The following is a 27,377-nucleotide window of genomic DNA, read 5'->3' on the forward strand; positions in this document are numbered from 1 at the left end:
AACCCATCGCTCCAATATTCCTATTCTGTTAGAAACAAGATTTCCCTCTTATTCCCAGCAGGATGAGCATCGAGGCGCATAAGACTTCATCCTGCTGATTTGTTGGTAAAACTTGCGCACCTGGTGCGGTTGCTCTCTGTACTTCTTAAGTTCACAGAATTGTTGGTTCTCCCAGGTCTCCTTTTTCCGCCTGTGAAGTCACTTCTCCGCTGGACACAGTTCGTGATAGGCCTTTGCGCGTCCCGACGTTTTTCGAGGGTGCAGCATTGCCCGGTATGCAGTGTTCTTCCGTTCCGTTGCTAGCTTATATTCATCCTCGAACCAGTCGTTCCGACTTTTCTTGCTGCTGGGGCTATGTATATTTGTGGCCGTATCCATGATAATGCTCTTCAGGTGATTGTGAAGATCATCTCCAGGACATCTGTTGACTACGGTTATTTTGGCATCCAATTCCCCCTTATAGGTGTTAAGAAATGCTTTGTTGTGGATGGCTTCAGTATTCACTCTTACCTGATTGTCAGAGGGGACTTTAGGCGGTGTTATAACTCGAACTTGTAGCACTATCCTAATTAGATAGTGATCCTTGTCTATATTGGTCCCCCTATCATTGAGGCTGAGAGGTGACAGCGTTCAATCACCACGTGGTCAATTTGGTTGTTCCGTCTGAAGAGGCCGATGTATGTTTGTAGACCCCGCACACCAGGTACTTACAACAACCGCTTCGTGGGATAGTTCTAAATGAATAATCGACCGTCCGTTATCATTGGAATTCTTATGTAAGTTATGGGAGCCGACATATCACTGAAATACGGGCTCCGTTCCTACTTGACTGATAAAATCGCCAAGTATCATATAATATGATTTTGATATCATACTTGGACAGACTTCAAGAATCAACCATTATGACATCGGGCTGGACAAATGTTTACGTATGCTCACGATATTAATAAATAGATGGTAAAAAATTCGCATTTTTATCTTTGTTCAAAAACAAAAAATTCCCAAAAATGCAAGAAACGACCATCACACGGGATGACTCTCTTATGGATCTTTCTGGTTCCGATATTATCGGGGATAAAGTATTTTAAAACAGGCGTTAAGAAGGGTTAAATGCTTCCGGAATGACGAACCAAGTCTTCTTCTCATATTTTTTTTGAGTATAAAAATCAACAGAGAACTTTTATTGTCAAATTTGTCCAAAAAACAAACAGGTTTATAATCCGTTCGAATGATAATCAATTAATTTTGGTTTGCTGGTTTGGAAATTGCTAACGACTATTGGATACACAAAAATATGAATTAATCATGGCCAAAATTAATATTTACAGATGCATTTACAGTCTTCCTTTCTTGATTTACATGGAAGGAATGATGATGATGTTTTTTATATTTTGTGGAGGTTCTTATATTACCGAAGGTAATTTCTCTGTAAAGTATGGAGTGTCCTACCTGTTCGCAGAGCACATTTGGCAAGAATAAGATCTCGTTCGAGATCAACGTCTTTAGATGTTCAAGAAATTACACACAGCAATTTATTAGCAATGAAAACTCCAACCAACCGTCACTATTCACAACGTGTTCCTAATTATCGTTCATTCCGCGGGTGCTTTGGTTACCGCCGTCAGTTCACAATTAAAGCCCCGTGGAACAAATTGTGTTTGGAACAACACCTGCCATTTCCCATTTCCAATTGTTCTAAGAGCGTCTCTCATATTTTCTTTCACACACTGTTTGTTTTTCTTCCTGTATTTCTAGATACGACATTTGCCGACGAATGTCAAGTGGAGGAGAATCGTCAAAACTTCGCCGAGCACAGCGCTTCGAGCAACCATAGAACGAACTGTCAGAGAAATCCAATTCAGTGTTTTATATTTTCGTTATCGGCGAGTTGCGGAAATTTCTTTAGATTATTCTAGATTTTGTAGTTTCTCGTTGTGCAAATAATCGATGCTTGCCCGTTAGATTTCCAAACTCGCCAAGTTTCAGGATTGAGTGTTTGTTGTGTTTTTGTGATTAATCGAAAGAACTTGGCATTTCAGTGAGTGTTCGTCTGTCGCCGTAATCGTGGTCTGTTTCCCATCTAGAACTTCACAATAATATTACAATGCTGTTTTTATTATTGCCGTCTTGCGTGCGTCGTTGAGCGAAGTAAACAGTTTTTCGAGGCCGACCTTCAGCGTTCGCCAAAAAACCTTTGCAGCCGCCACAGTCGCCGCCGCCGCCTCGAACAAAGAAGCAATTCGACCCGGGCAAGATGGATATCGTGGGGCTGATCCGATCGTCATATAGGGACTATGGCACTGTCATATCAGATGCCTGGATCCAGTATATCTCGTCAGGATTTAAGGAAGGCGTAAGTGAATATCTAGTGTTTAATGAAGCAAAAGTTCTCAGTGTCAGGTTCATTGACATACCCTGACTTTTCAACTTCCGGGTCGAATACTTCCTAAAACGTGAGCTTCCATCTATACGGCAAAGGATCATGAGGTGAAAAGCCATAGCGCAGGTGGTTTAGGACTTGCGTAACGCAAGTGGATGGCGTAGACACTTGCTAATAGTGACCTTCGTTGAGTTGTTTACGCTGTGCAACAATTTAATGGCACTATCGAACTAAGATTGATCAAGGCCAAACAAGCCATCAAAGTTGATAATTTTCCCTAGCGACTGCAAATTCTCAATAATCCATGCTTTTTTTCCATTCCAATTTTCTTCTGCTTGATTTGTGCCTGCTACTCTGATCCGATGGCTGATTAGTGAAATGCAAACAATCAGAATACGCAAGTCATTGTACTTTCAATGAGCTAATTTTTGATAACGACTACAGGTCATCGATGATTAACTGCGTTACCTTAGTAGAGACTTTTTCTTAGGCAACTTAATTATAATTGGGCCTCGCCATATTTTCAAGTCACTAGTATTTATGTCGACTTGCAGCACAAATGCAATTATACCTCCATCAAATTTTCATAATCTTTTCTCCAATAAATCTCATCAATTAATTATTTAATGAACTTGCTTTCAATGTGTTATTCAAGTAAAGTGATAGGTTTGAGGCAGAGGGCAACATGTGTTTCAATTCGTAATCATATTCTTTGGCTCTAGCAAGTTCCCTGGATCAATGGGCCTTCATGGCAGGCAGCGTCTCAAATGTGAATAGAAGTGTGGCCCAACTTTACTTAGATTTTATGCACAGAAAGTGGCAGATCGATGCAGCTTCGCCACAATTCCATGTTTCTGCATTAAAGGAAAGGTTAGCGATTATCAACCTTACGTTTAATTCCATTTCCAAAGTCATCGAAAGCCATTCATTGAGGCTTTGAGGCATTGTCAATCTTATGCTTGGATTGTTGTAAGTGGCTTCTGCTAGTTCAGATACCTTTTCGAGGTACCTTGACCAAGAATTCATTGACGAAGCGTTGAGGTTATCTGTAGATTCACTTTTCTCAAATTTCCATAACTCCAATAATAATCGTTGTCGCGACAATCCAATTGGACCTGGTTTTTGAAGCGTGTTAGAACACTTCATTTGAGGCTGAAATGGTACACTACAGGACTATGGTACGGCCACACGTGAATATTACTCTGATTTGACTCAGGTACACACCAATGCACAGCTGTCTACTAGTCTACTAATATCCGAGATCCAGTTACGATGTAAACCTTTCTCCCATCAATAAGCCTAGCCTAGCGCTCTAATCGCTAAGGCTTCCTAACAAAATCCAATCGATCACTTCAAACCTTGAGCAATAACAAGACTCTTTCAAAAAAAGGTATCTTGCGGCTCACCACGACTGAGGTGCAGGGCAATGTATCTAAATCCAGAATTCGTTAACCATATTGAAAATTGCCTTCTGGTAATGATGAACAAATTTGTAAGATTCAGTGGAAAAACAGCTTATCCAAAAGGTGTGATAAAGAAAAGACAAAATCGGTTTAGGCAAATGTCTGCGTCTGCCTCAGACATCAGACAGTCAAATGTCTGCCTCAGATAAAGGTTTGCTTTAGACAAATAGATGTGTTTGTTTTAGACAAGCGAGAGCAAAATCCCTGTGTCTACATTGGACAAATATCTATTTCAAACAAAATTTGTGCCAAAGCAACGTCTGTCGGCCTCAGACAACTGATGGATAAATGCTTTGATGTGTGTCAAATAGCGGAGTGGAAATCTTTAAAGACCCTGGCCTGAACTCGCCAGTGTGGGCAATTTTTACTCAGTAAAACCACCCTCGATGGACAAATGTCTGGGTCAGTGTCAGATAACGGAGGTGGAAATCTCTAAAAAACGCTGGCCTGGATTCACCAGTGGGTCGAATTTTTACTCACTAAAACACACCTCTCCCCCGTCCTGTAGAAGCACCGTCAGGTATTATATCACGGGGCGGAGTTAGTTCACTTTAGCTAGGTGCCCTCTCGTCTATGCAGATCACCTTTAATTGCTGCGATAAAAGAGGCATGGACTCTAGGTTACATATGTTTGCCATCTCGTATGCCAAGACATTAATCAGCACCATCCCCGATATATTAATGTCGCGTCAACTGACGTAACCCTGAAGGCAGAACATACCTTAGGGCATTTTTTCTGGAAACCGCACTCAACTGAAGTGCGTTACATATAACATACAGCACTATTCCCCAAATAGTCCAGTCATTAAAGCCGAAAACCGGGTGCAACCTCCGAATTCGCGGGTAGAGAATGGCATAAGAAACAAGATATGTTGCCGATGTGCGCCTCCCCCTTCTCTGCTCCGTTATAATATGTAAAACTTCAAGCTAGTTCTCCAGCAGGACAAGGGGGATTGATTAAAGTAGCTCGACTCGGAGGCAAACGTACGGGGACGAAGACAGCACTGGATTGGAATTTGTGGAGGAAAAGACGGAAGCGGTTCTCACCACCAAACACCTAAAGAGAAATTACACTTGCATTAGAATCATCTTTTCCGAAAAAGCACCCATCACGAGTAGGAGTTAGCAAGATATATGCCAAATGCAAGAGGATCGCGGTATACTTGCAGGAAAATCGGTTTTAGCAGTCAAGACGAAAAAACACAACAGAAATATTGAATATGACTCTTATGAACATATGGAAATTTAGTATACAATTTTTTTTGCTAAAAATACTGGGAGTCCTGAGTCCACTTGATGGCGGAACGGACCACTTTGTAGTCCACTAGTTTTTGGTCCGGTCGGTCATCAAGTGGAGGCGGATATAGGACTCCCAGCATCCTCAACAAAAAAATTCACTTCGGCCTGGTGTAGGTTTGAACTTAGGACGGATTTCACTTCAATATTGTTCGGACTCATGTCGTGTTTGTGATTATATATAAATAGAGCGATTACAACCTGTCGTCACTTTCGGTCACGTTGCTTCTAGGGCAGAGATAAGGCAGCGTCTGATGAGTTCAAGATTTTTTCTTTTCTTAATATAAAAATATGTCGAGGACCGGATCAAGCAATAGCATATATATTGAAGATTATATCGATTTTAAAAAATAATAAAAGTGGCCTCATTATATTAGGTTTCAAATGACATCTAGAAATGGTAGGCTTAATTATGGAAAATTTAGGAATATTCCCCATTGAATATGAAAAACGTGGCTTTGTTATAAAGAAAATTCACTGAAATATGGTAGTTCTAGTGTTTTGGCGCATTAATTTTCCATTGTTTACATCCAAAATAACAAATTAACGAATTTGATCCATATCAAATCGTTTTCTCCCATTAAATTCCCAAATTTTCCATGATAAATGCCATCATTTTTAGATGTCATTTGAAAGCTAACATAATGAGGCAACTTTTATTAACGCGTAACTCCCGCCGCGCTCGAACGTGTGCAAGACTTTCCCGTCTCCAAAAATGTCTATGAATGTACCGGGAGTTGAACTTCCTATGTATAGTCTTGTTGGTAAAATCCCTGTAGTTACCTTTCAACGATTTGAAATTTTTATTTACTGATAATATTTGTAACTCCGAAAGTTCGGATTACTAGTGCATTACACTACCCTCATTGACCATCAAAAATTTATACATGATATTCACATTGATTCTTGGCAAATTTCTGGAAACTGCCCTTGTAAAAACTTCATCGGGCTTTTGACACATATTTTATGCTCAACTGACCTTACTTTAATTAATATTTTGCAATAAACCCCCGTCAAAATCCATTGTTCAATTGCGGTGAATGAGAATTTTGCCAATGTGACGTAACACGTTGCCCGTGTCCATGAAATCTTTTTCGTGAATTTCGAAACACTCTATGGTCTGACGAACAAAAACATCTGGATTTTGCTAAAAAAATCACAATTTGTTAACCTTGGCTTGATATAGATGCTTGTTGACCAGTTTGAGAGAGATGAATCGAATTTAAATCAGCAACATCTAATTTCCTTATATCTCTTATGTGCTTCATCAATCTTACGTTCTTCCTGGAAACCATGTGGTTATTTAGGACGATATGTGCCGGTACCTATGACCTAAAAATCGTTGCACCCATTTTTCCGCCAACTCTGCTTTCTTAAGGGGTTCCGAAAAACATGTTCCCACGTTCTCTGGTTTGTCCGTGGTATACTTTCCTGTAATCTACGTATAAAGTTTCCTACATATCGGACTTGGCCATTTGATCGATTGCATGATTGATCGATCTTAGAATGATTTTGACTTGACTCAAGACGACGTAGAAACTATATCTCTCCAGTTTTCGTTTCACCGAAAGGGCTAATTCGTTGAATTCCATAGCTATTCTCCGTCTGGACTGTTGATCCGGAGTCAGCTTGGTGATCAGTTGCGATTGGAGCGTCCTCTTTCGTTGTTGATCAAGCTAATGATGTTGTCGATGCATCCATTTAATCTGGCGATCTCAAAAGTATGCTTCGTCTCTTTCACAACTCCCTCCGAGGAAATGGGAAGAGTTAGCATCCGGTAAACCATGTGGCTGAAAGAGGCTACTTTGTGCTGATGAGCGAAATTCGAAGTCCTGGGGCTAACTCGTTTGGTGTCCGACGATTTCCTATAGATTTCCAGGTTTTATTTCTTTTGTTTCATCCTCAATAGCAGATGCAAGAAAGGTAATTGAGCTTCCTTTTCCATCTCCAGGGTGAACTCGGTACTGGGGTGCAGTTTATTGAGTAAGTCGATTTTTTTTCCAAATCGTTTTTCTTGATGATAGCGTAGACATCAGCATACGATTTTTTTAATATCCTCAATCGTGAGGTTTTTCCAAACTATTTTGGTATAAACCTTTAGCACTTAACTAGCCACTTTTATTGTTGCCTGACCTCACAAGAGTCCTCCGTGTTCTACGTTTTCATTAGTATTTGAAGTTGAAGAAACTGGACTTTTGATATACAATGTTCTCATAGGCCTGCTTGAATCGTTCAAAGGTTTTACTCGCCTCAAGTATAATACAAAACTTAATGATATAATGTTGAAGCAAATTTTGTGACAGAACCAAAATACTATTCAAAAATTACGTTCAAATTTGGAAAAATCAATTAGTTTTTATACTAGACGACCATTGCATCTGGTTAGAAAAAACATGATAGCCAGCAAGTAATAATCAACACCCTTTTAATGCCGTGTTTATCCAAAAGCTCGACTATTGTAAGAGCGACCTAAGATGTCGTATAATCATGATGCAATAAAATTTCGTTCGTTGATGTCCCTTTACGTCCGTTTGGAACAGGCGGCATGACTGTCTGACCACGAGGGGCTTCATGTTGATAGAAAAGTTTATGGGAATCAAAGAAAATTATCATCATTATCTGACCGGCACTGCGACCATAAGCCATTTTAACTACCGGAAGTAAGAACTGTAAAAGTATTGCGAAAACTGTCTCACACCTTCAATCGTCTTGAAACTGCAGGTATAGCTAAAATAATGCTGAACATGATGATGATGATTACCACCTTCTCGAACCTAATTTTCTTCCCTACAACCTTTATCATTACTTTTTGAACAGCCCTCGCACTAATGCAGGTTTTCTCAGAAAGCGGCTATGATCCAAATGAAATTGATTCAACTACATTATCAGTTCATAGCTTCTATTAAAATTGCTATTTGCATTACTGTAAAGCGTTTGTATCGTCCAAAGACTTCGATGACACTTAATATGCTACATTTGGAAAACATTTTCTTATGGTAGCCGTAGTTATCCTTCTCCGAATCGCACCCATATCGAAGTACAGGGAAAAAATTGTTACCTACAAATTTCAGACAAATTGTGCTACGCGACATTTTACCACATGAAATGTCGCCGTTTTATGAACTCTCGTGAAACCATTGAACAACTCCATAGGAGTAGTCTCAGTTTCTCATAGATAGGCTATGAAAATCGTGTTCACTGCTACAGTCATATATAATTTTTCAATGAAAATTTGGAGAAATCTGTCGTAATATTAATTAACCCCTCAAAAGATATGAAAAGTATTTTAACAATATCAATATTTTCACAGGCACTATGGTCAATGACAATCGCAATTCTGATAATAATAATCATTTCAACTTTATACGGATGGCGTCGCTGGAACGAACGAGTTCTTCGAACATCTATGTTGCTTGTGGATAGATCAGCGGCAGATTCAGCTCGCCTTCGATTTCGCAAACGCGATAAAATGCTTTTCTACGGTCGACGTATGCTTCGTAAAGTGAAAACTGTATCGGGGCAGGTATATGGTGGTCAAGGACGCAAAAGGAAAGCAGTTATGCGTTTTGCTAAGAAAATTTTACAATTGCGTAAAGATACAATTCCCATGCAATTGAAAACAGTCGAACCACCTGCTGAATACCTCGAGGAGACTGTCGAAGGAAGCGATCGTGTGCCTCCCGACGCACTGTATATGTTACAGGGAATACGCATATTTGGACATTTCGAAAAACCCATATTTTTAAGACTGTGTAAACATACGGAAGTTATAAATTTAGAAGCTAATCAATTTTTATTTAAAATTAGTAAGTGAATCTTTGTTAAATTATTGAGAATGAGCATTCACTGATATTTTTCGATTCAGACGATCCCGATGACAGTTTATTTATTGTCCAGTCAGGTGTGATTAACGTTTTTATAAGCAATGCAGATGGGAGCACGTTATCTTTGAAAACCGTAAAGAAAGGTGAAACTGTGACATCACTTCTCAGCTTTATTGATGTTTTATCGGTAAGATGATGGAGGAAATATTAACACAAGACACAATCCACAAAAAGTAGTTATTATAAAAAAATTCCATTTGTAGGGTAACCCAAGTTTTTATAAAACCGTGACTGCCAAAGCCATCGAAGACTCCCAAGTTATCCGTTTACCGATGAATGCATTCAAACCTGTATTTGATGAAAATCCGGATATAATGATTCGTGTTCTTCAAGTCATAATGGTTCGCCTACAACGTGTGACCCTAACAGCTCTTAGAAACTATTTAGGACTACATTCCGAACTGTTTCAAAGTGGCTATCGCCAGAAAAAGATGCAGCCTACAAATACCAAAATATCTCCTAGTCATAGAAAAGGCCAACCAGATATCAATGTTCCACACTCATTAGCGGATGCAGTTCGTCCTGATATGCTAGCCGACCTTTCAGAACATGCACCACCTTCAATCGCCTCTCTATCTACCCGAAAGCAATCAATAAATACTCTCGATCAAATCGATACGAAACTTATTTTCAGCTCAGCAATTGAGAGTTTACTCAAAGAATTGGGATTAGACGACAGCGATAGATACTTACTGGACGAAAATGTGGAAATTGCAGAATTCGAGCCAGGCGTTACACTTATTGCAGAAGGAAATTCTGAGGTAAGCAGCGACATGAGAAATGAATTCAACTAATCGAGATGTAAATTTTTACTTTTTTAGGACGTATGCCTGTATTATGTGCTATCTGGGAGTTTATCTGTACTCCAACATACGGGCGAAATCCCTGGAATTAAGAAAACCGACCGCAATGAGCTGCATGTTTTCTCCGTGTACCCTGGGGAGCTAGTGGGCGAGCTTGCTGTCTTAACAGGAGAGGCTAGCTCGTATACTATACGAGCGAAACACCATACTCGAGTTTCGTTTATTCGTCGTGATATCATATATAATAAGTAGGTATTCAAATAAGGTTGGAGGAAACAACTATATCTTTTCGTTCACTTCAAATATTTAATAAATAAGATTTGTTGCATAGAATATTAATTGCGTTACAGAATTATGCGGGAACGACCGAATATCATCTTAGAGTTAGCAAACAGTGCTATACGCCGCATCTCGCCATTAGTTCGCCAGTGCGATTACGCCCTTGACTGGATATTCCTAGAGTCTGGACGAGCCGTTTATAGACAAGATGAAAATAGCGATAGTACTTACATAGTGTTAAGTGGTCGTATGCGATCAGTGATTACGCAAGCAAGTGGTAAGAAGGAGATAGTTGGAGAGTACGGCAAAGGGGATTTAGTTGGAATTGTGAGTAACATCGTAGCATGGTTTGCTTTTTAAATATAAATCTAAACAAAGATCACATTTTCCGTTCTACATACGCTTCTTCATCACATTCAATGATATTTTGAGTTCAATCTATTTACCTAGTGATTTTATTCATTCGTCCAAAATCTCATTTCAGGTTGAAATGATAACATCAACTTCCCGCACGACAACTGTAATGGCTGTACGTGATTCTGAAATTGCAAAACTCCCAGAGGGATTGTTTAATGCTATAAAACTACGTTATCCAATAGTTGTAACAAAATTGATTAGTCTATTAAGCCACCGAATTTTGGGTAGCATGCAATCAAAGCCCGGCGCTACAACGCTTGAAGCAAACCCAGTCACACATAAATTTTCCACTGTAGCATTGGTTCCAGTTGGCGACGATGTTCCACTTACTGCTTTCACTTATGAACTGTATCATTCGCTATGTGCCATTGGTAAGTAACTATTTGAAACAATTTGTGCACATTTCAATAATGATTTTCCAATCATAGGACCTACATTACGTCTCACATCTGACGTAGTGCGTAAGGCATTAGGACCAACCATATTGGAATCCCAAAACGAGTACCGATTAACATCGTGGTTGGCTCAACAGGAGGATAGGAACATAATTACATTGTATCAGTGCGATAATGCTCTTAGCGCTTGGACACAACGTTGTATGCGTCAAGCTGACGTTATTTTGATTGTAGGAATTGGTGATAGAAGCACGAGCGTAGGCAAATTCGAAAGGGAAATTGACAGATTGGCGATGCGAACACAGAAAGAACTTGTTTTGTTACATCCAGAAGCAACAAACGCGAAACCACATAACACGATACTATGGTTGAACATGCGCCCATGGGTCACAAATCACCATCATATACAGTGTCCGAAACGAATGTTTACGCGTAAGAGTCAGTACCGAATTGTAAGTTGAACCAATCGATCTGAATTCCACTTATTTCTACTGAATTTCAGTTTAATTTGGACACCCTTTTCCACCCATTTCTTCTTTCCTTTCCACTAGAACGATCTTTACAGTCGAGTGCTGATGTCCGAGCCTAACATGCATTCGGACTTTTCGAGATTGGCCCGGTGGCTTACTGGTAATTCAGTCGGATTAGTTTTGGGAGGTGGTGGCGCTCGCGGAGCAGCTCATATAGGAATGATTAAAGCAATGCAAGAGGCTGGTATTCCCATTGACATGGTCGGAGGAGTGAGTATCGGAGCATTCATGGGGGCATTGTGGTGTGCAGAGAGAAACATTACAACAGTTACACAGAAGGCCAGAGAGTGGTCAAAGGTAAGTTTGATTGTGTGTTTTGTGAAAGCTTTTTTTTGTTTTGGGTTCAATAAAAGCTTTGAATTTTATTCCGGTATGGCTTCAAAATACAAAGGAAAAATAAATATTGTTTATAATTCGTCCACATATTAGGAGATAAATGTTTTGAGGTAACGGAAGTTTTTTGCCAAAATCAACAAAAAGTTCACAATATTAAAGTGTCATTACATTTTGTTCGTTATTAATTTTGTAATGACCTTTCTTCTTGACTTCGCTTGCTGCATGGATTAAGCCAATATTCGGTATCGTTCCATGCAAAACGCTTCCCATCATCTCGTCAGCATAGTATACGCTGAAATCACGAATGGGCGTATTCTCCTTATTTTTCGAATGACTTTCTAACCAGAAATCCCTTTCACTACCGCGTCAGAAGGAAAATTAAATGATAACAAGAAAGAATAAATTCTTTTGATCTGACTTCAAGTTGAATTGTATCTAACCTCGGAACCATAAATATTTAATTCACTTGTCTTTTTACGCACAATAAACCTGAGAATGCTTTTGATCAAATTTTATAATAGTGGGTACAGATTATTTTGAGATGAAACATTACAAGGGAAATAAATAAGATAGCAAAACGACTAAAAGCTTTAATTCAAATTGTATGCACTTTATTTGAGTGCATATCAAGACGCTTTTTGGGACTTTTCTCCATGTGACCTTTTTCAGCGACTCATTAGGATTTGGAGTACTGTCTTTTTTAGAAGATCTGGATCAGGCAAATATCTAAAAATTGGTTCGGTTGCCTCCTTGATAACCTAGACTATATGCGTATGTGCATCATGCTTATACGATTTAGTAGGGGACTTTGTCTGTAGGTGCTTGGTCCAATCTGCATCGCACAATGTGTTCAAACGAACAAAAAATTTGTTCAGGTAACTATTTTCATGGATTCTGTATCTCACATGCTCCTCCTCCAAGTCAACCAATAAATATCAGGAATCAAAGTATGAAAAATATCAAGAAACTGACCATTACTTTTTCTGTGAAGACACACGGAAATAAAATACTTTTTTGGGTTTTATTTATCACTGTTGTGTCCGGATAGAGCACAAGGCTGTCGTATGGAAGATCGCGGTTCAAAGCTCACTGCTGGCAGCGAGATTTGTATCGTGTTTTGACGTCAGATACCAGTCGACTCAGCTGTGAATGAGTACCTCGGGCGAGCGAAATGCTGACCACATTGCCTCCTATAGGGTACTGTAATCCTGTAGTGTACCGTTACGGTCTTAAATTAAGTGCTCTAACAGACTTCAACCTTCACCTTGCCATTGCACTTTGAACGTCGGCATGAAATTACCATATTTCAAAAGAAACATCGCATCAAAGATACCATTTGAAAGCATGAATTGTATTTCCGAACATGCTGTAAAAAATGCTGGGATTCCTGAGTAGGTCCAGCCATATAAGTTTCTTTTAAAAAAACAGCGATAGCGGAGTATGTATTGATTATTCGTGCGGGTGCAGACATATTCGAACTTATTCTTAACCGCTTTTAAATTTGGAAACACTATCGCTCGTTGGTACGGACTGTGATTAGATATGGGACGCAATTGGAACGTTGCAGGGATTTCTTAGTTCCGTCCTGGCGTACGAAGGCATGCGTACATATAAACAACTTTTTGTGCAGGAATAAGGCATAAGTACGGTTCTGTTTATGTGTTTTTCCCTAAACTGCTCGACGACGACTGAAATGCCGTCGCTGACGAAGAATTCACCTGATATGACGGTTATGTTTTGCCCGAGAAGTACCGTGGAAAGCGCTTCTGTCCGTGGCACACCAAGCCCGATTACAATTGAATCACAGTAATGATTTTAATAATATTGATTCTAGCTGTGATGCACGATGTTTTGATGGTGGCCGAAGCTCCAAAACACCTAAACTAGTGAAATCTGCGGTTATCGTTTCAGCGGTTGCATTGACAATTGTTATGATCAGCGGTCATAAAAGTCGTATGAAACGACATATCATATCATATATATAAATCCATGTGATCAATGAACTGGTCCACAATGTCAAGCTGAATGTGCTGGAAACTTGCGTCTGGTGCTAGAAAATGTAAATGTGCGTTTTTGACGTGTCTGTTGACCTTAGATGTTTGGCATGCTAAGCAAGTGTTGTAATTCTGACTGTCTCAGAATAGGAATTCTCCAAGATGATCCATGTCCATCCTGTAATGAGGAAGCGTGATCCAGGGAATATTTTCCATGTGAGTGCCCGGCTATGAACTCATTAGACATCAGATTTTTGGTGGTAATGTGCTCCAAATGCAGCGAATAGCATAACAATCACTAACGGAAATCCTACCATTCATAAACGAATCCGGAATATTCCGTTAGACGGGGAAATCGAGTATAATGGACCACTCGGATCTAAATGCTCAGAGGTTTTGCCTCTACCACCACCTCATACTCACACACATACAAATGTTGGAACTACCCTGCAATGCCTCTATTCATGCCTGGCCACAAGTATTTCCGGCGGAGCTATTTGATCGTCATACACCCACTTGGGTGTGAAATGGAACAGGGTAAAGACCTTGCGCCTAGGTGCAAAAGTCATGTTCGGACTGGTTATGTCTGCCTCTATGTCGCAGTAAATTATGTTGGTCTTGACAAGATGTAAACGAAGGGAAGTTTCCTGGCGCAGGATTTGCTATGATTCTGGGTCAGTGTACTGTGAGATGTAGTGCGCCGATTTAGTTTACCGATTTAGTGACCGCATTGATATGTCCGGATAGCTGAGTGGTTAGAGCACAAGGCTATCGTAGGGAAGGTCGCGGGTCAAATCTCACTGGTGGCAGTAGGATTTGTATCGTGATTTGACGTCGGATACCAGTCTACTCAGCTGTGAATGAGTACTTGAATCAAATCAGGGTAATAATCTCGGGCGAGCGCAATGCTGACCTCATTGCCTCCCACAGCATGCTTTAGTGTACCCGTTTTGAGAATGATGGGGTCCTAAGTCCGCATCAACTTAATGCTGGACCAGACCAAATGAGGAGCAACTTACTCCCTCTTTCCTGGTCCACGCACCCCTCGCTTAGGGCTTGCACCCAAACTTTTCAAAAAAGCAAGCGATGACAGCTTTACGGTTTCTTAGCCGCTACGGTCACGCTGCTCCCAGGGCAGAGGTGAGGCAGCGTCTGACGATTTGCCTCTGCCCTGGTAAGAAACCGTAAAGCCGTCATCGCTTGCTTTTTTGTAGTGTACCGTTTCGGTCTTGAATGAAGTGCTCTAACACACTTTAAGGCCCTGATCCAATATGGATTGTTGCGCCAACGATTATTATTATTATTGATATCTTCCGATCGTAGTACGGCGTCTATTATGATGTGTCGTGCGCCTTCGGAATGGACAATACTTGTGAAAAATTGCACAATATATTAGGAGTGTATGTCTGGGGGCCGCGTTGTCTTCGCGCCGATTGAAAGCGAAAATGAGCGGTCTGGGTTCTGTTCGTACCGTAGAAATCCTACTCTTCAAGATGTAGGGAAATATTTGAGAGGAGTTCTCTGCCATAAATACTTTATTTTTTTTTGCGCTCCGCTTAATTTCTACGAGTAAAACCCCAATACATTTGCGATCAAATTTTTGCTAAACTCAAAAGCAACTTACGCTTCCTTCATCCGTTCAAGGGATTCCCTATCGCTTTTTTCGGTAACTTAACCTAAGTGCATTGAAAGGTACTAAGTACGGCGCAGGTGTTCGGTAGAAATTTCTGTTTAAAATTAATTATGCCCAGATATCTCTCCAATTCGACTAAGTTTGTTCCGGTCTGGTTCCACTTTGGTCAATTGGATATCCCGGATATTGTACATCTTTTGCTCCCATTATGCATTACTAGCATGCTGAACGCTTCGAAAACTTTCCGTAAATATTCAAGGGGTGCCCCTCATTTGAAGATGCAAGGAGGACATCGTCAATATAAACATAGCAGGTAGGTAAGCCGCGGACAACCGTTTTGGGAAGTGATATGCGCACTGTCTTTCCCATTAACACACGTATAAAATCCTGTATGTGCGCCACCAGTATTTGTCGGGTACTGTCGCTACGTGGGAAGGGGGGAATGCCCTATTACAGCATATGATAGAATTCCACTTTTTCCAAAGCATATTTTTCGGGTGGCAAGCGTCGAGGACGCAACGACCAGGTACGGTGACACTGCGGTAGAATTGGTAGAAGCGGTTAATTATGGGTATTGCGCTAATAAGTTGTAGAATTTACTACATTTGCTACAAATGTTGGCAAAAAGTGAGCTCAACACACTTGTTCGCTTGACATTCGAGCGCGAATAACTGGAACTAACTGTTAGGAATTCTATATATGTTTGCTCCAGCAGTGTGTGCAACAGGCGACGTTGACTCTAGTTTCCCAATTGTTTCTGGAAGCGACATAAAGGTCGAAAGCCCTGTTCCCGAGACGATCATGGTATAGCAACATTTTTCGTCTATTTTTGGTTTTTCTTCTAGGATGTGCGGATTTATGACGGTGTCTATTACGAAAACTACTTTCGTGTTTGCTTAGCGACTTTTCGTTGTCAATCAAATATTTATTACTTTAACAAGTTTTTTCAATGATAACGAATTCACGGTTAGCTGTTTTTTTCATTTTCCAAGTCCTTTCCGCGTTAGGGTAAAAGGATAAATGCCCCCTTTGAAACAAGCATTCTCTAGCCACAAAAAAGTGCGTAGGAATGCGTCGTAGCATACATGGCGTCAGCGTCTGAGGAGAAACTAGAGAGTATACGGATCTTTAATGCAACCGTCATCATAGCCCAAGCTCCGAAAACAAAGACACTTAATGGCATCGCTCAAAGTACTTAACCGTCTTTTAAGTCGTACGGTCTGTCTGCATGTAAGAAGTCTTGTTGCTAAGGTGTACATCACTCTTCTGCTATTGAATGCTAAAATGTCAGGAACATTGCCAATTCGGATGACCTGAAATAAATTTCCAAAATCCAATCCCCTAAAATATTGAATCAAATTCTATTGTTGACATTATTTTCTCTACGTACAGCTAGACTGAAATGCATTGAGCACTGTTGATTTTGTATCGTAATAAAAGATGTTATCTGATTTCTTTTCAGAAAATGACTCAATGGGGTAGACAACTACTAGATTTAACATATCCAATTACGTCTATGTTTTCGGGACGTGAATTCAACCAAACAATTCGCGAAACATTCGGAGATATATATATTGAAGACTTATGGATTCCATATTTCACACTTACAACTGATATAACAGCAAGTTGTTCTCGCACCCATACGAACGGTATGTATGTAAGCTTTTGACTAACATGGCGTTGTTGCTACAATTACAATAGAAAACAAGAAGTAATCATGTGTAAAACAATAGTTCTGAGATTTTTACATATTCTGTTTTGGATTTCCTTCTGTTGTCAGTTTTCTTTCAACTAACGTAAGTGATCAAATCTTGCAAAATCGTATAAAGTTATTCTTCCTAATAACTTAGATACATAATTTATAAAAGCATTAAACAGTAACATAATTTATTGAAAATGAAATAAAGGATCTCTTTGGCGTTTTGTGAGAGCTTCAATGTCATTGAGCGGTTACATGCCACCACTTTGCGATCCTAGTGATGCACACCTATTACTTGATGGAGGATATTGTAATAATCTACCAGGTAATTATTATTTTTTATTTGTTCTCATCCTATGATAATGGATTGTATTTGTTGTAGCATATGCATTTAATAAATTGCATATGATTTATGTGAATGTTATTTACACTGTTATGAGTCTTTGTTTACGGATTTTGCTTTCCTGTCTTGCGTAAATTTATAGAACATATCTGTACTCAATCGTCAGGGATTTTCCCCAACTTTCTTTTTCTTCAAGTTCTAGAATTGGATTTTTCTTTACAATATCTATAGAGTCAATATATTCGAACGTTCTCATGATAGTAAAAATGTCCTATTTTCAAAATATCGATGCGTAAAAATTTTCAATCTAGGTACGCGTTTCCCCTTTTTTTTAAGTCTTCCTTTTTTTCAAATATTTGAGATTACGTCCTGTAATACTAACTTAATGCTTACCTTGAAGGTAATTGACAATGTGTTAATATTCTCTTGTGCACTTTGAACAATTGCTAAAATTATGTGTAAATGTTTTCAATATATGTTATCCATTAACAACAAGCGTACGTAACTTCAAAACTTCATCGGAGCTTCACATTTGCGGTGAATTTAGCATAATACAAAGTCAGAAGGCGTACATTGCATTTTTGTGGGGCTAGAATACAACATGCTTATACCTGGAAAACATGCGAATTTAGGCAAAGCCTTGTCTATGGATCCGACACCCGATAGATAGCGATTCCATTTCCAAAATATATTTGAACAATGATTTTATGTAAAAAACTCAGAACCGTTGTTTTGTGAATACAGTTATTTTTGTTTCATACTATGATTGTATTCGCGTAGATTTTATTTCAATAATTCTGATTCTAAATGAGCTAAGTTGCCACATTGCGAAAACAAAAAACAAAATTCTTTTAAATTCATTTTTATACTGGAATTGTACAATCAGGGTGTCTTTGGCGATATGTGCGGGCGAGTATGACAATAGCTGGAGTTTTACCTCCATTTTGTGATTACAAAGATGGTCATTTGTTATTAGATGGCTGTTACATTAATAATGTGCCAGGTAATATTTGTTTTATATTTGATTTATTTTGTGCATTCACATGCTTCCCTTAGTTTAGTAAACATTAGCCTTACAGAACGACATTGAATTTGATTTGAAAGCTGTAGTAACTATTCCCTATATTTTGAAAGATTCCACCCTTTCCAATTAGAGATTGGCGTCACAAGGTCACTAACTCAAAACTAAGTAAGACTCGCAAGACTTCCTTAGTCACAAGGTTAATGTTTATCTTTAGTAAAAACGCATTCTGCTAGTTTTCCTTTGCTACAAAAGTTCTAGATTATCAGTGTGTATTGTCCGTGTAGTGCATGTTGCTCATTTTCGTTATTGTTCCATAACTTGCACAAAAATGGTTCTAAATTTTTTTCAGTCTCAAGGTAGCATTAAGTTAGTAGATTGCATAGAGAATTTAATGAAATTATCTATACTTGGGAAAGTGTATTGACTTCGCTTTTTGTTCACGTCACTAACAATAAATTTAAGGATATGCTTAAGTTGTGATAGGTAGATTTAAGCTCTTAGGATTGTATATAAAAAAAACATAACCTAATTCGCACTAATATTGGGTAAAATGTCCATCTGGCATCTCCGGGAAGTAGACTAGGAAAACAGCATTTTCAATAACTAAGCCACCCATTTTTTCTAGGTTTCTGCACTTATTTTGTTTGACTTTTTCTGATGAAAGCAATCCTTTGGAGCTTTCTTGTTTGACATCATTTCCGCAAGACAATGAACTTTATCTAGATAGTGTGTAAGAGAACTTTGTTTTCAACACAATTGAATGACAATGATTAATGGGGAAATATCCAGGAGGACTTTCTTTTGACTCAGGCGAATTTAGGTTCAATGTCGCAGCTTTCAATTATGTCCGGAGTTTTTTCTGTATCATTCTCTCTCTCGACTTTACTCTCAGTTTCCTATGTTAATACAAGACGAATGGCTGCCTTATAAATGTGTGTCTTTGCTGATGAATTGGTTAGCGAAGATTGTCGTATTACGGGGGACTGCGGTTCTTAATCCTTTTTCAATTTGAAGCTTGACTTCGGAGTGGATGTTGTATTGATACTAAGCCTAACACTGATGTACCTAAATTACGATCTACAGAGCAGGTTTACATCTACATACACATCTCTATTCCGAATATCATTGTTTTGGACATTTCTGTTAACAGTGATGTATAGTAAGTGTCTGTAAAGCTTTCACTGTAAACCATTCTTAGTAGAAGATAGAACACCATATCGTCGAACACGGTGTTTTTCACCTAGTGTTTCACCACTTAGGAGAGAAGGGAGGGTTGTATAGTTTGTTTAAACGGTCGCAATCGAATCATCAAGGGTCGTAAGCCCTATACTACAAAAAAAATTTCAACAATTTTTTTTTCCGATTTTCCCAAATCTATGATGACGATCCATTACTACCTGTTGCTAGTGTCCAGATGGCCTAATTACAGAGACATTTGCAGCTCTGAATGAATACGTGAGTCAAATCAGGGTAATAATCACGGGCGAGCACAACGCTGACTACATCCCCTCCTATTCGTACCATTAGGTCTTGAATGGAATTTCAATAGAGCTTGGAAGCGACGAATCGTTATTGGCATTGGAAAGGAGGTTAAACTAACTCATAGCTGAACAAAAAACATCGTACTACTATAGAAAGAGGAATCCGATTCCTGGGCTATGCTGCAAAATTCTAAATTTGGGTTCCTTACTAGTTATCACTCAGCAACAAGGAACACGACCTGAATAATTGCAGTTCACACCTGAATAGGCAAGAATCATAAGATTCTCCTTCCTATTTGTTCACTGGATTTGAAAAGTAAATTCCTTACAAAAATGTTAAACACCGCGAAATTGATTGGAAGAAGAACGAAACACCCCCATGGATATCAAAACAGAATTTCACTCACGTGTTATTGTATATTTGATGGCGGAGTTAGGTTGACAGCAGTTGGTCCAACCCCCGTACTTCCCTGACAGACAGATGTTTACTAGCTTCGCTCTTTGGACAATTATTTGAAAGGAAAAGAATTTTTTACCGAAGATCCACTTTCGGGTGATGTTGATATTCAAAGCCTTGAATTTACAAGGAAGCGACAACTTTGACCTATTATATCTTTGTTAGTAATAGTGCGATTTCCACTATGGCTGGGATCATATTCTATGTTATAGTCTACGATGCTGCAACATTTTTTGGTGCTAGGGTTTGCAGCCAATTTCTAAAATTTAATAATAATATACTATTATTAACTTTGTTTGAACAGAAGGGTATTTCGGAGCCTAGGAACCATGTAGTGGCAGCCTCTTGATTTTTTTAAGATTTTTCGGCGGGTAGTTTCTAAGAATGGGTCCGTTAAAGAAATGATCACTTTCGACCCCCCGCACTCCCCACCTTTCCAACAGATGACAAAACTAAGGCTGACCTTCAAAAGTACTAATCTAGACCTTTCATTTGGTAACCCACATGACTATATTTGGTGAATAAAAAATGTACACCCTCCTTTTACATGTATGCCCCCCCCTTAATTCGACGTAGAATGATGTAACTCGTTGCATGCGCGAGCGTTCACAGTTCCCGCCTTTCTACCTAATTTAGTGTCAATCGCTCTAAGCGTCTTCCAGAAAAATGCGTGTGACAGACAGACAGACAGTAAACCGATTTTAATAAGGTTTTGTTTTATACAAAACCTTAAGGGGATTTTGTTGTTGTTGGGCAGTTAGCAGTATGTAAAACTAAAAAAATTATCCTACATCCAATAATCTAATTTATAGCAATTTTCCTTCTCTCTCTCTCTCTCTCTCTCTCTCTCTATGTTCTCTGAAGAGAGGTAAGGAATGGCCCTTGTAATAGCCAGCTTTGGAGAATTTTTCATTTTCAACCAGAAAACAGCAATGTATTAAAAATTAAATTCCATTCAAAGCATGCCGTCGACAATTTAATCTACAAAATTTTCGTCATCTTTGTAGTCGGATCAGAAACATGTATCGATATATTCAAAAAGGATTTAGTATCCTATCCTGTCCATCGTGAGCTTCAAAGACCAGTTCTGAAATTCAACGTAATAGTTTCTCTTTCATATTAAAAACTCTAAACCGTGCAAAAATTATGAGAACCTACAAACGATTAGTCTATTATTAAGTAATGTCCAAAGTCTTTGAAGAGTAGAATGGGGTACCGGAATCGTTTGAGCATTTAACCGTCTATAAATTCCACTAGGCCGCCATTCACCATTGGGCTTGGGAGTAGATGGAGTGATGCGATGTTGTGATGCGCTATTTTTTTCGAGGAGTCCGTTAATGTGTAGGTCGGCAACGTGTTGATGTGGTGCTGAACATCATGCTTCACTGGTTGAGATATCGACGCGCAGCTATCAGTTCGCCCATTTCTGGAAGTGAGCGTTGAATATGTTCGGAACCGCCCTCTCAACACATTCACCGCCGTCATCAGTGGTTCAGCTTGGCTGTCTCACTTACTGCCTGCGCCTGATGAGCTGTTCCTTGAGTCAGCTGCAAAAGCTCGGCAACGAGTGCAACTGATTCCTCCACGCCGACCACCGCGTGATTAAACTTAGTGGTATCCGTCGTGACGCCCGCCAATGCAAATTTCCCGCAACCTCCTTTTTTTCACGCGACATTCTACATTGAATGAGCACGGACACAAATAAACCAAAGACCACGAGCCCTGCATACATACGCCAAAGTGTGAGTCTGCGTTAAATTTTAATGTTGATTTGATTGTTGCGTTGTTTGCGATGACCGATGTAACCGCAACAGGGCGGCGGAATCAAGCAAATAATACTCGTCAGGCGAGAAGTATGGATGCCAAAAACAAGCAGGGAGAAAGGCGCACGTATTCACGCTCTGCGCATACGGGAATATAATATGCAATTGATTGCTTTTCAGTATCGTTGTGGCCGTGACATTCGATTCGGCTGCAAGGTGAGCGACTTTCAAATTAGAATTTCTGAAGTTTGTCGTTAGATGTATTGAAATTCTTCCTTTAATGGCGGCCCAGATTCGATTGTTGATTCTTCGATGATTTTCTCCGAGTGGATACTGAGCACCTTACACTACCGAGCGGGGCGATTTCTTTGCGGCCACGATTTTATGTTTAAATGTTTATTGATTGGAAAAACTAGAAGTAAATTGTATAATATTTTCCTCTCGACCAATTATTCAAGTTTATCTAGGCACGCATGTAGGAAAAAATAATTCTCTAGCGAATTCTCATCTCCGGCCAGCGCGCGCATCGCTCGTTCCAGATAGGGCTGTGCATCGGGTGGATAGTATCGCTCCGGCACACCCAAACGTTTTTTTTTCCAAGTTAAAAAGTCCTTTTCCGGTAGTCTTCAAAGCGCGCACCGATTCACTTTGAATTTCTTCAATAGATCCAAAGCGGAGTTCTCGGAACGGTCTTTTGAGTAAATAATCAGAGGTCAAACGGAGCTTAGTGATGTAAGGAAAAGGATTGTGGAATAATATGAATGAAATTTTTAGCAAAAACTCGTCAAGAGTGAATGCTATGTGAGACGCTTTTTTTACAGAATTTGACTGTTTGTAGCACCAAACATTTGACTTTCCTGAGTGTTTCAACTGATCCAATTTAGACGTAAATTATATCGACAAGCTCTCTAGTTGTCAATCGACGATTTTCAAGCACTAATTCCATAATTTTCTTAACTTGTTACTCATCAGTTGACGTTAATGGTCGGTGTCTGGTCCGAGACGTTCGAAGCCGTCAACACGTTCTTTATGTTCTTTGTACCTTATTGTTCCTTACTTATAAATATTTTTTGCTATATATTTTCTACATTTTTGCTGCCGGAATTGACCTTCTAAAAATCGACAAAATCAATTTAGTCGTTTACATCATTTTGAGCATTGAATTGCTCATGGAAAACCTCAATTTCCTCGGTATGAGAAGTCTCCGTTGGTTCATACCATTGTACTGACGATGATGGACCGGAATGTGGCAGTAGATATTCAATTGGATATCGGTTCCTCGGCCATGGGAACGCATCTTGCTGATGCGATTACCGGAAACCATTTTCACACTTGTTTTGGTAGGCTTTTCAGAGTCCAATAATACAATGCCGCAAGAGTGAGAGGATTGCCCTGCTAACCCCATAATGTTCAGTGTGTAGTGCTGGAATTTTCGCTTGAGTTTGAGAAGCTAGTATCCACCTTTGAGGCATATTTAGCATTTTTACAACACAAACGCAACTCAAGACATTTGCGGGTTTTCAGCACACAAATCGGTATCCCCTTACATTGACTGAACTCTTAATCCCAACTCGAATTATTAGTGCTTTTAATTAACATGAGTAAAATTGTCCCTTTTAGAATCTGAGATGCCTAGGGCTCCATTCAGGCTATAGGGACTCTGCATTCCCCTCTTAAACTGACTTGGGACTTTCAATCATCTTTTCTCCAGTGACAAAATTCACATAGAGCAGTGCATAAATTTACAAGAAAGTGCAAAACATTCAGCGGAATGCTTGCTGGTTTAAAGGGTGAAAAGTGGTTTTTGTCGAAGTTTTTTACCGCTACAACTTGGTTCATAGCGCGGCAAATAATGTGCAGTCCCATAAAGGATCGACTTTATACCGACGTATAGAAAAAATCAAACATTAGAGCGTCATAGTACCGAAGTTCTTTGTAAAATAAAGCTCCTAGCGACGCAAAGTAGCTGCTGAATAGGCGGTTACCTTCGGAGAGTTTATAATTTCCACTACTACAAAAAATCAGATCATACAATTATAAGAAGATTATAAAAGGAAAGATCAGCTTAATTACATAGGACGAAAAGAAATTCCCAAATTATTTTAACACAATTGTTTTGACATTCCTTGCTATCACACTGAAAGTTTTCCCTTTTTATTTTTAATATTCAACAATGTCGCTATGATATCATAATCACAAAATTACTCAACGCAGCCGACGTAATGCGGAATCTTGGTGCTGAGCACATTATAGCTGTGGACGTTGGTTCGCAAGATGACACAGATTTAACGAATTACGGCGACGATCTCTCCGGCTGGTGGTTACTCTACAAAAAATGGAATCCTTTTACATCACCTGTCAAAGTACCTGATTTACCAGATATCCAGTCACGATTAGCTTATGTATCGTGTGTGCGGCAATTAGAGGTAATAACACTGCAATTCAGACCAGTATCATATAGATTTCTAATAAGACATTATCTTTTTGCTTTTTGATTCTCAGAAAGTTAAAAATTCTGATTATTGTGAATATATTCGTCCTCCGATTGATAAATACAAAACATTGGCTTTTGGAAGTTTTGACGAAATTCGTGATGTTGGTTATGTTCATGGTAAAAATTATTTTGACACAATGGCAAAGGCTGGACGTTTAGGACGGTTCAACCAATGGTTTAGTAAACAGCCGCCACAAAAGCAAATGCATTCGTTAAGTGAATACACTTTTGTTGACCTCGCACAAATCGTCTGTAAAATACCCGAAACGAATCCCGATAAGTATTCATTCAGTGAAGACGAAGAATTCGACGGTTACATATCGGAACCATCGACATTCCATTCGGTAAGTCTATCTATTTGTCGTTTCATGAAAGACTTCTCCCTCCTCCCCATTGATTTAAATTTTAAATATCAATTAAGCTTGATCATCTAATGATATCGAAATTATTTCAAAAACAGAACGCTCCGAAGTCACGAATCAAACGTACAGGCGGTTCATTGTCACTATCCGAGAACGAAATGGACGATTCAGACGAGATGGAAATTCCTCTATCGTTGAATCTCGATACAAAGATGAAAATAAAAAGCTTCACCGGAGAATCACCCGACACCGAATCGCCAACCACAACTGATATCAATAAGTCAGCGTCTCAGTGTGAGGATTTTACCGAGGAAGAAGACTCTGTTGACTGCTCGTGCTCTTACAATATGGAGAAAATTAAAGATTTGCCTAACGATGCTAAGAAGGATAATAACGGTGAAAAATCGAGTAGTTAAAATAGACTTCAAAAGTGTTTTCTAATAATTTTAAATTGATTTGCTTTTTTTTTATTTTTCGTTACCCTGAAATGAATGACATAAATATATAAGATACATGTGACTTAATTCCAAAAATTATTTTTTCCTCTTCACTATTTTTAGTTTTCCTTAAGCAAGTTGAAGGTCGCAACTGTTGAAATAGGTAGTGCAACTTAACGCTTAGTGTAGTCTGATAGATGTAATAACTGATTGTAAATACATATGGACAATGTTGACATGAAAAGACAGTCATTCAGTCATTCGACTCCTTTTCAACCTGAATAACGACGTGAAAACCAAACTTCACTCCCAACAATGCACATCATAACATTATACTCCGCAGGATATATGATTCCAATTCATAATTGGCGATATCATATTTTACCTAGTCGTATTACTAGTTGCCTAGAATTTGAGTGCACATGAAAAAATATTGAACGGTATTATTGGCCTGTAATAATTTCGAAAGAGATGGCATTCAATCAACTCGTATGATAAATTAGTTTTAAGCGATATAAATATATTTTTTACGAGTATTTAACTGATAGTAGACTATAAATTTATACGCATTAGCCAACAAATTGACATACCGCTCATTACAATTTTCATTTTAAATTCAAGTTTATTGGTAGCGTTCAAAGATTCGCCCGACAAGGCATTAACGAATGTATTATTTGTGGGATATGAAGCTATAAAATAGAAATTTGATTACAAAGTACTGATACTTCGAGAAAGATAGATAAATATCAATGTTTAATTGTACATACAATAATATAAACATAATTTTTGTGAATATTCATTTAGTATATAATTTCTAAAACATTTTGTTTGTAGAAAGACAAACTTTGGATTAGTTGGAATAAAACAGACTTTGCATAACGAAGCCTCTGCAATTTCAATTTTGTCCATTTTATCCACACTTTTACTCTACAAATAAGTTGATTCTTGTTTTCTAAAACGGGATACACTTTTCACTCGTAGATGCATCGGGCACCGATCTTCGGTACACTATTACGAATTAAAAACATATCCCGCTTTAGGAAAAAACTCAACTGGAGTATTTTTTTTATTTATAAACCAAATTACATTAAAAAATTAGACTTCGAAAGTCGAAAATTTTGCCAAAATTCAATGCCTTAAACTGCTTCCAATGAAAAATATTGAATGTCAATATATCAACTTCGGCTTTGGAAAGCCCTGATGCCCTGTAGAACCCGCGGTTCCAAAACATGAAAACTATTTATTTCTTCGCTTTGTATTGAACCGCCGCAGAATTCATTGAATTGCATGCAACATTTCCTCTTTCCCCCCCACGACTTCGCATCCATAAAAATGACAATGTTCAGCACTTGTGCAAAGTAGGTTGAGGCGCCTGGGAGAATACTTAAGAGATGCCAAGTTGAAACAGTTCGGAAGTAGGGAACATAATAAATCTCCCGTCGGTTATAGGCTTAAACGGCATACTATATTTAATAGATATACTACATATAACAAGTAATGGGACATAGTAGTTCTTTTAGGACGCAGTGCGACGTATCTTGACAAGTTGCTACAATCTCGTCACTGGCTGGATTTTATCTGATACCAGCACTAAATGCCAAACATCTTGGCTCGGTCGGTCCTACCTACTAAAAAATAAAGGGGCTCTGGTGGTAGTGGCCGGTGATAGGTCAATGGGAGAATCCGTCGAGAACTCCCCGCAACATCGAACACGTATGCAGAATAGCGTATTCTGCATGGTCTGAACCAGACTGTGTGAGAGTACCGGGATATCAAGGGAAGCCGTAGGTACAATACCGGTAGCTGGGGGAACTACAACCACCCTCTCTCGAGGCGCCAATTTCTTTTATTTCCCGAGCCAGTGACGCATAGTTCATCTTCTTCTCCACGTATTTCCGTTCCCAGTA

The 27,377-nt window shown here is 39.0% G+C and overlaps 1 protein-coding gene across 3 annotated transcripts; it reads left to right on the forward strand.

The window, feature by feature from the left end:
• Positions 1 to 1,717: 1,717 nt before the first annotated feature.
• LOC119656885 (neuropathy target esterase sws) lies at positions 1,718 to 26,353 on the forward strand. 3 transcript variants are annotated; one of them, XM_038063555.1, is made up of 15 exons: positions 1,718 to 1,842; positions 2,040 to 2,353; positions 8,450 to 8,945; positions 9,005 to 9,150; positions 9,227 to 9,784; positions 9,845 to 10,074; positions 10,177 to 10,432; positions 10,590 to 10,893; positions 10,951 to 11,369; positions 11,469 to 11,744; positions 16,873 to 17,059; positions 17,318 to 17,434; positions 24,392 to 24,603; positions 24,680 to 25,015; positions 25,132 to 26,353. In XM_038063555.1, exons 2-15 carry the CDS (start codon positions 2,255 to 2,257, stop codon positions 25,447 to 25,449), a joined length of 3,954 nt encoding a protein of 1,317 aa, XP_037919483.1. In that variant the 5' UTR covers positions 1,718 to 1,842; positions 2,040 to 2,254; the 3' UTR covers positions 25,450 to 26,353. The 3 variants fall into 3 exon arrangements, with proteins under 3 accessions (XP_037919483.1, XP_037919484.1, XP_037919482.1); XM_038063556.1 differs by lacking the exon at positions 17,318 to 17,434 and adding an exon at positions 18,339 to 18,455 and having other exon boundaries at positions 1,754 to 2,353; XM_038063554.1 differs by having other exon boundaries at positions 1,757 to 2,353.
• The last annotated feature ends 1,024 nt before the right edge of the window (positions 26,354 to 27,377 follow it).

Source organism: Hermetia illucens, chromosome 5 (assembly GCF_905115235.1).
Source record: "Hermetia illucens chromosome 5, iHerIll2.2.curated.20191125, whole genome shotgun sequence".
NCBI classification, from domain to species: Eukaryota; Metazoa; Arthropoda; class Insecta; order Diptera; family Stratiomyidae; genus Hermetia; species Hermetia illucens.

Bases quoted from the DNA above. Each gene is read 5' to 3' on its own strand.
- LOC119656885 (XM_038063555.1), top strand. From the start codon at position 2,255: ATGGATATCGTGGGGCTGATCCGATCGTCATATAGGGACTATGGCACT. The intron at 24,604-24,679 runs GTAATAACACTG...TTTGATTCTCAG, and splicing joins CGTGTGTGCGGCAATTAGAG to AAAGTTAAAAATTCTGATTA. The intron at 25,016-25,131 runs GTAAGTCTATCT...TTTCAAAAACAG, and splicing joins AACCATCGACATTCCATTCG to AACGCTCCGAAGTCACGAAT.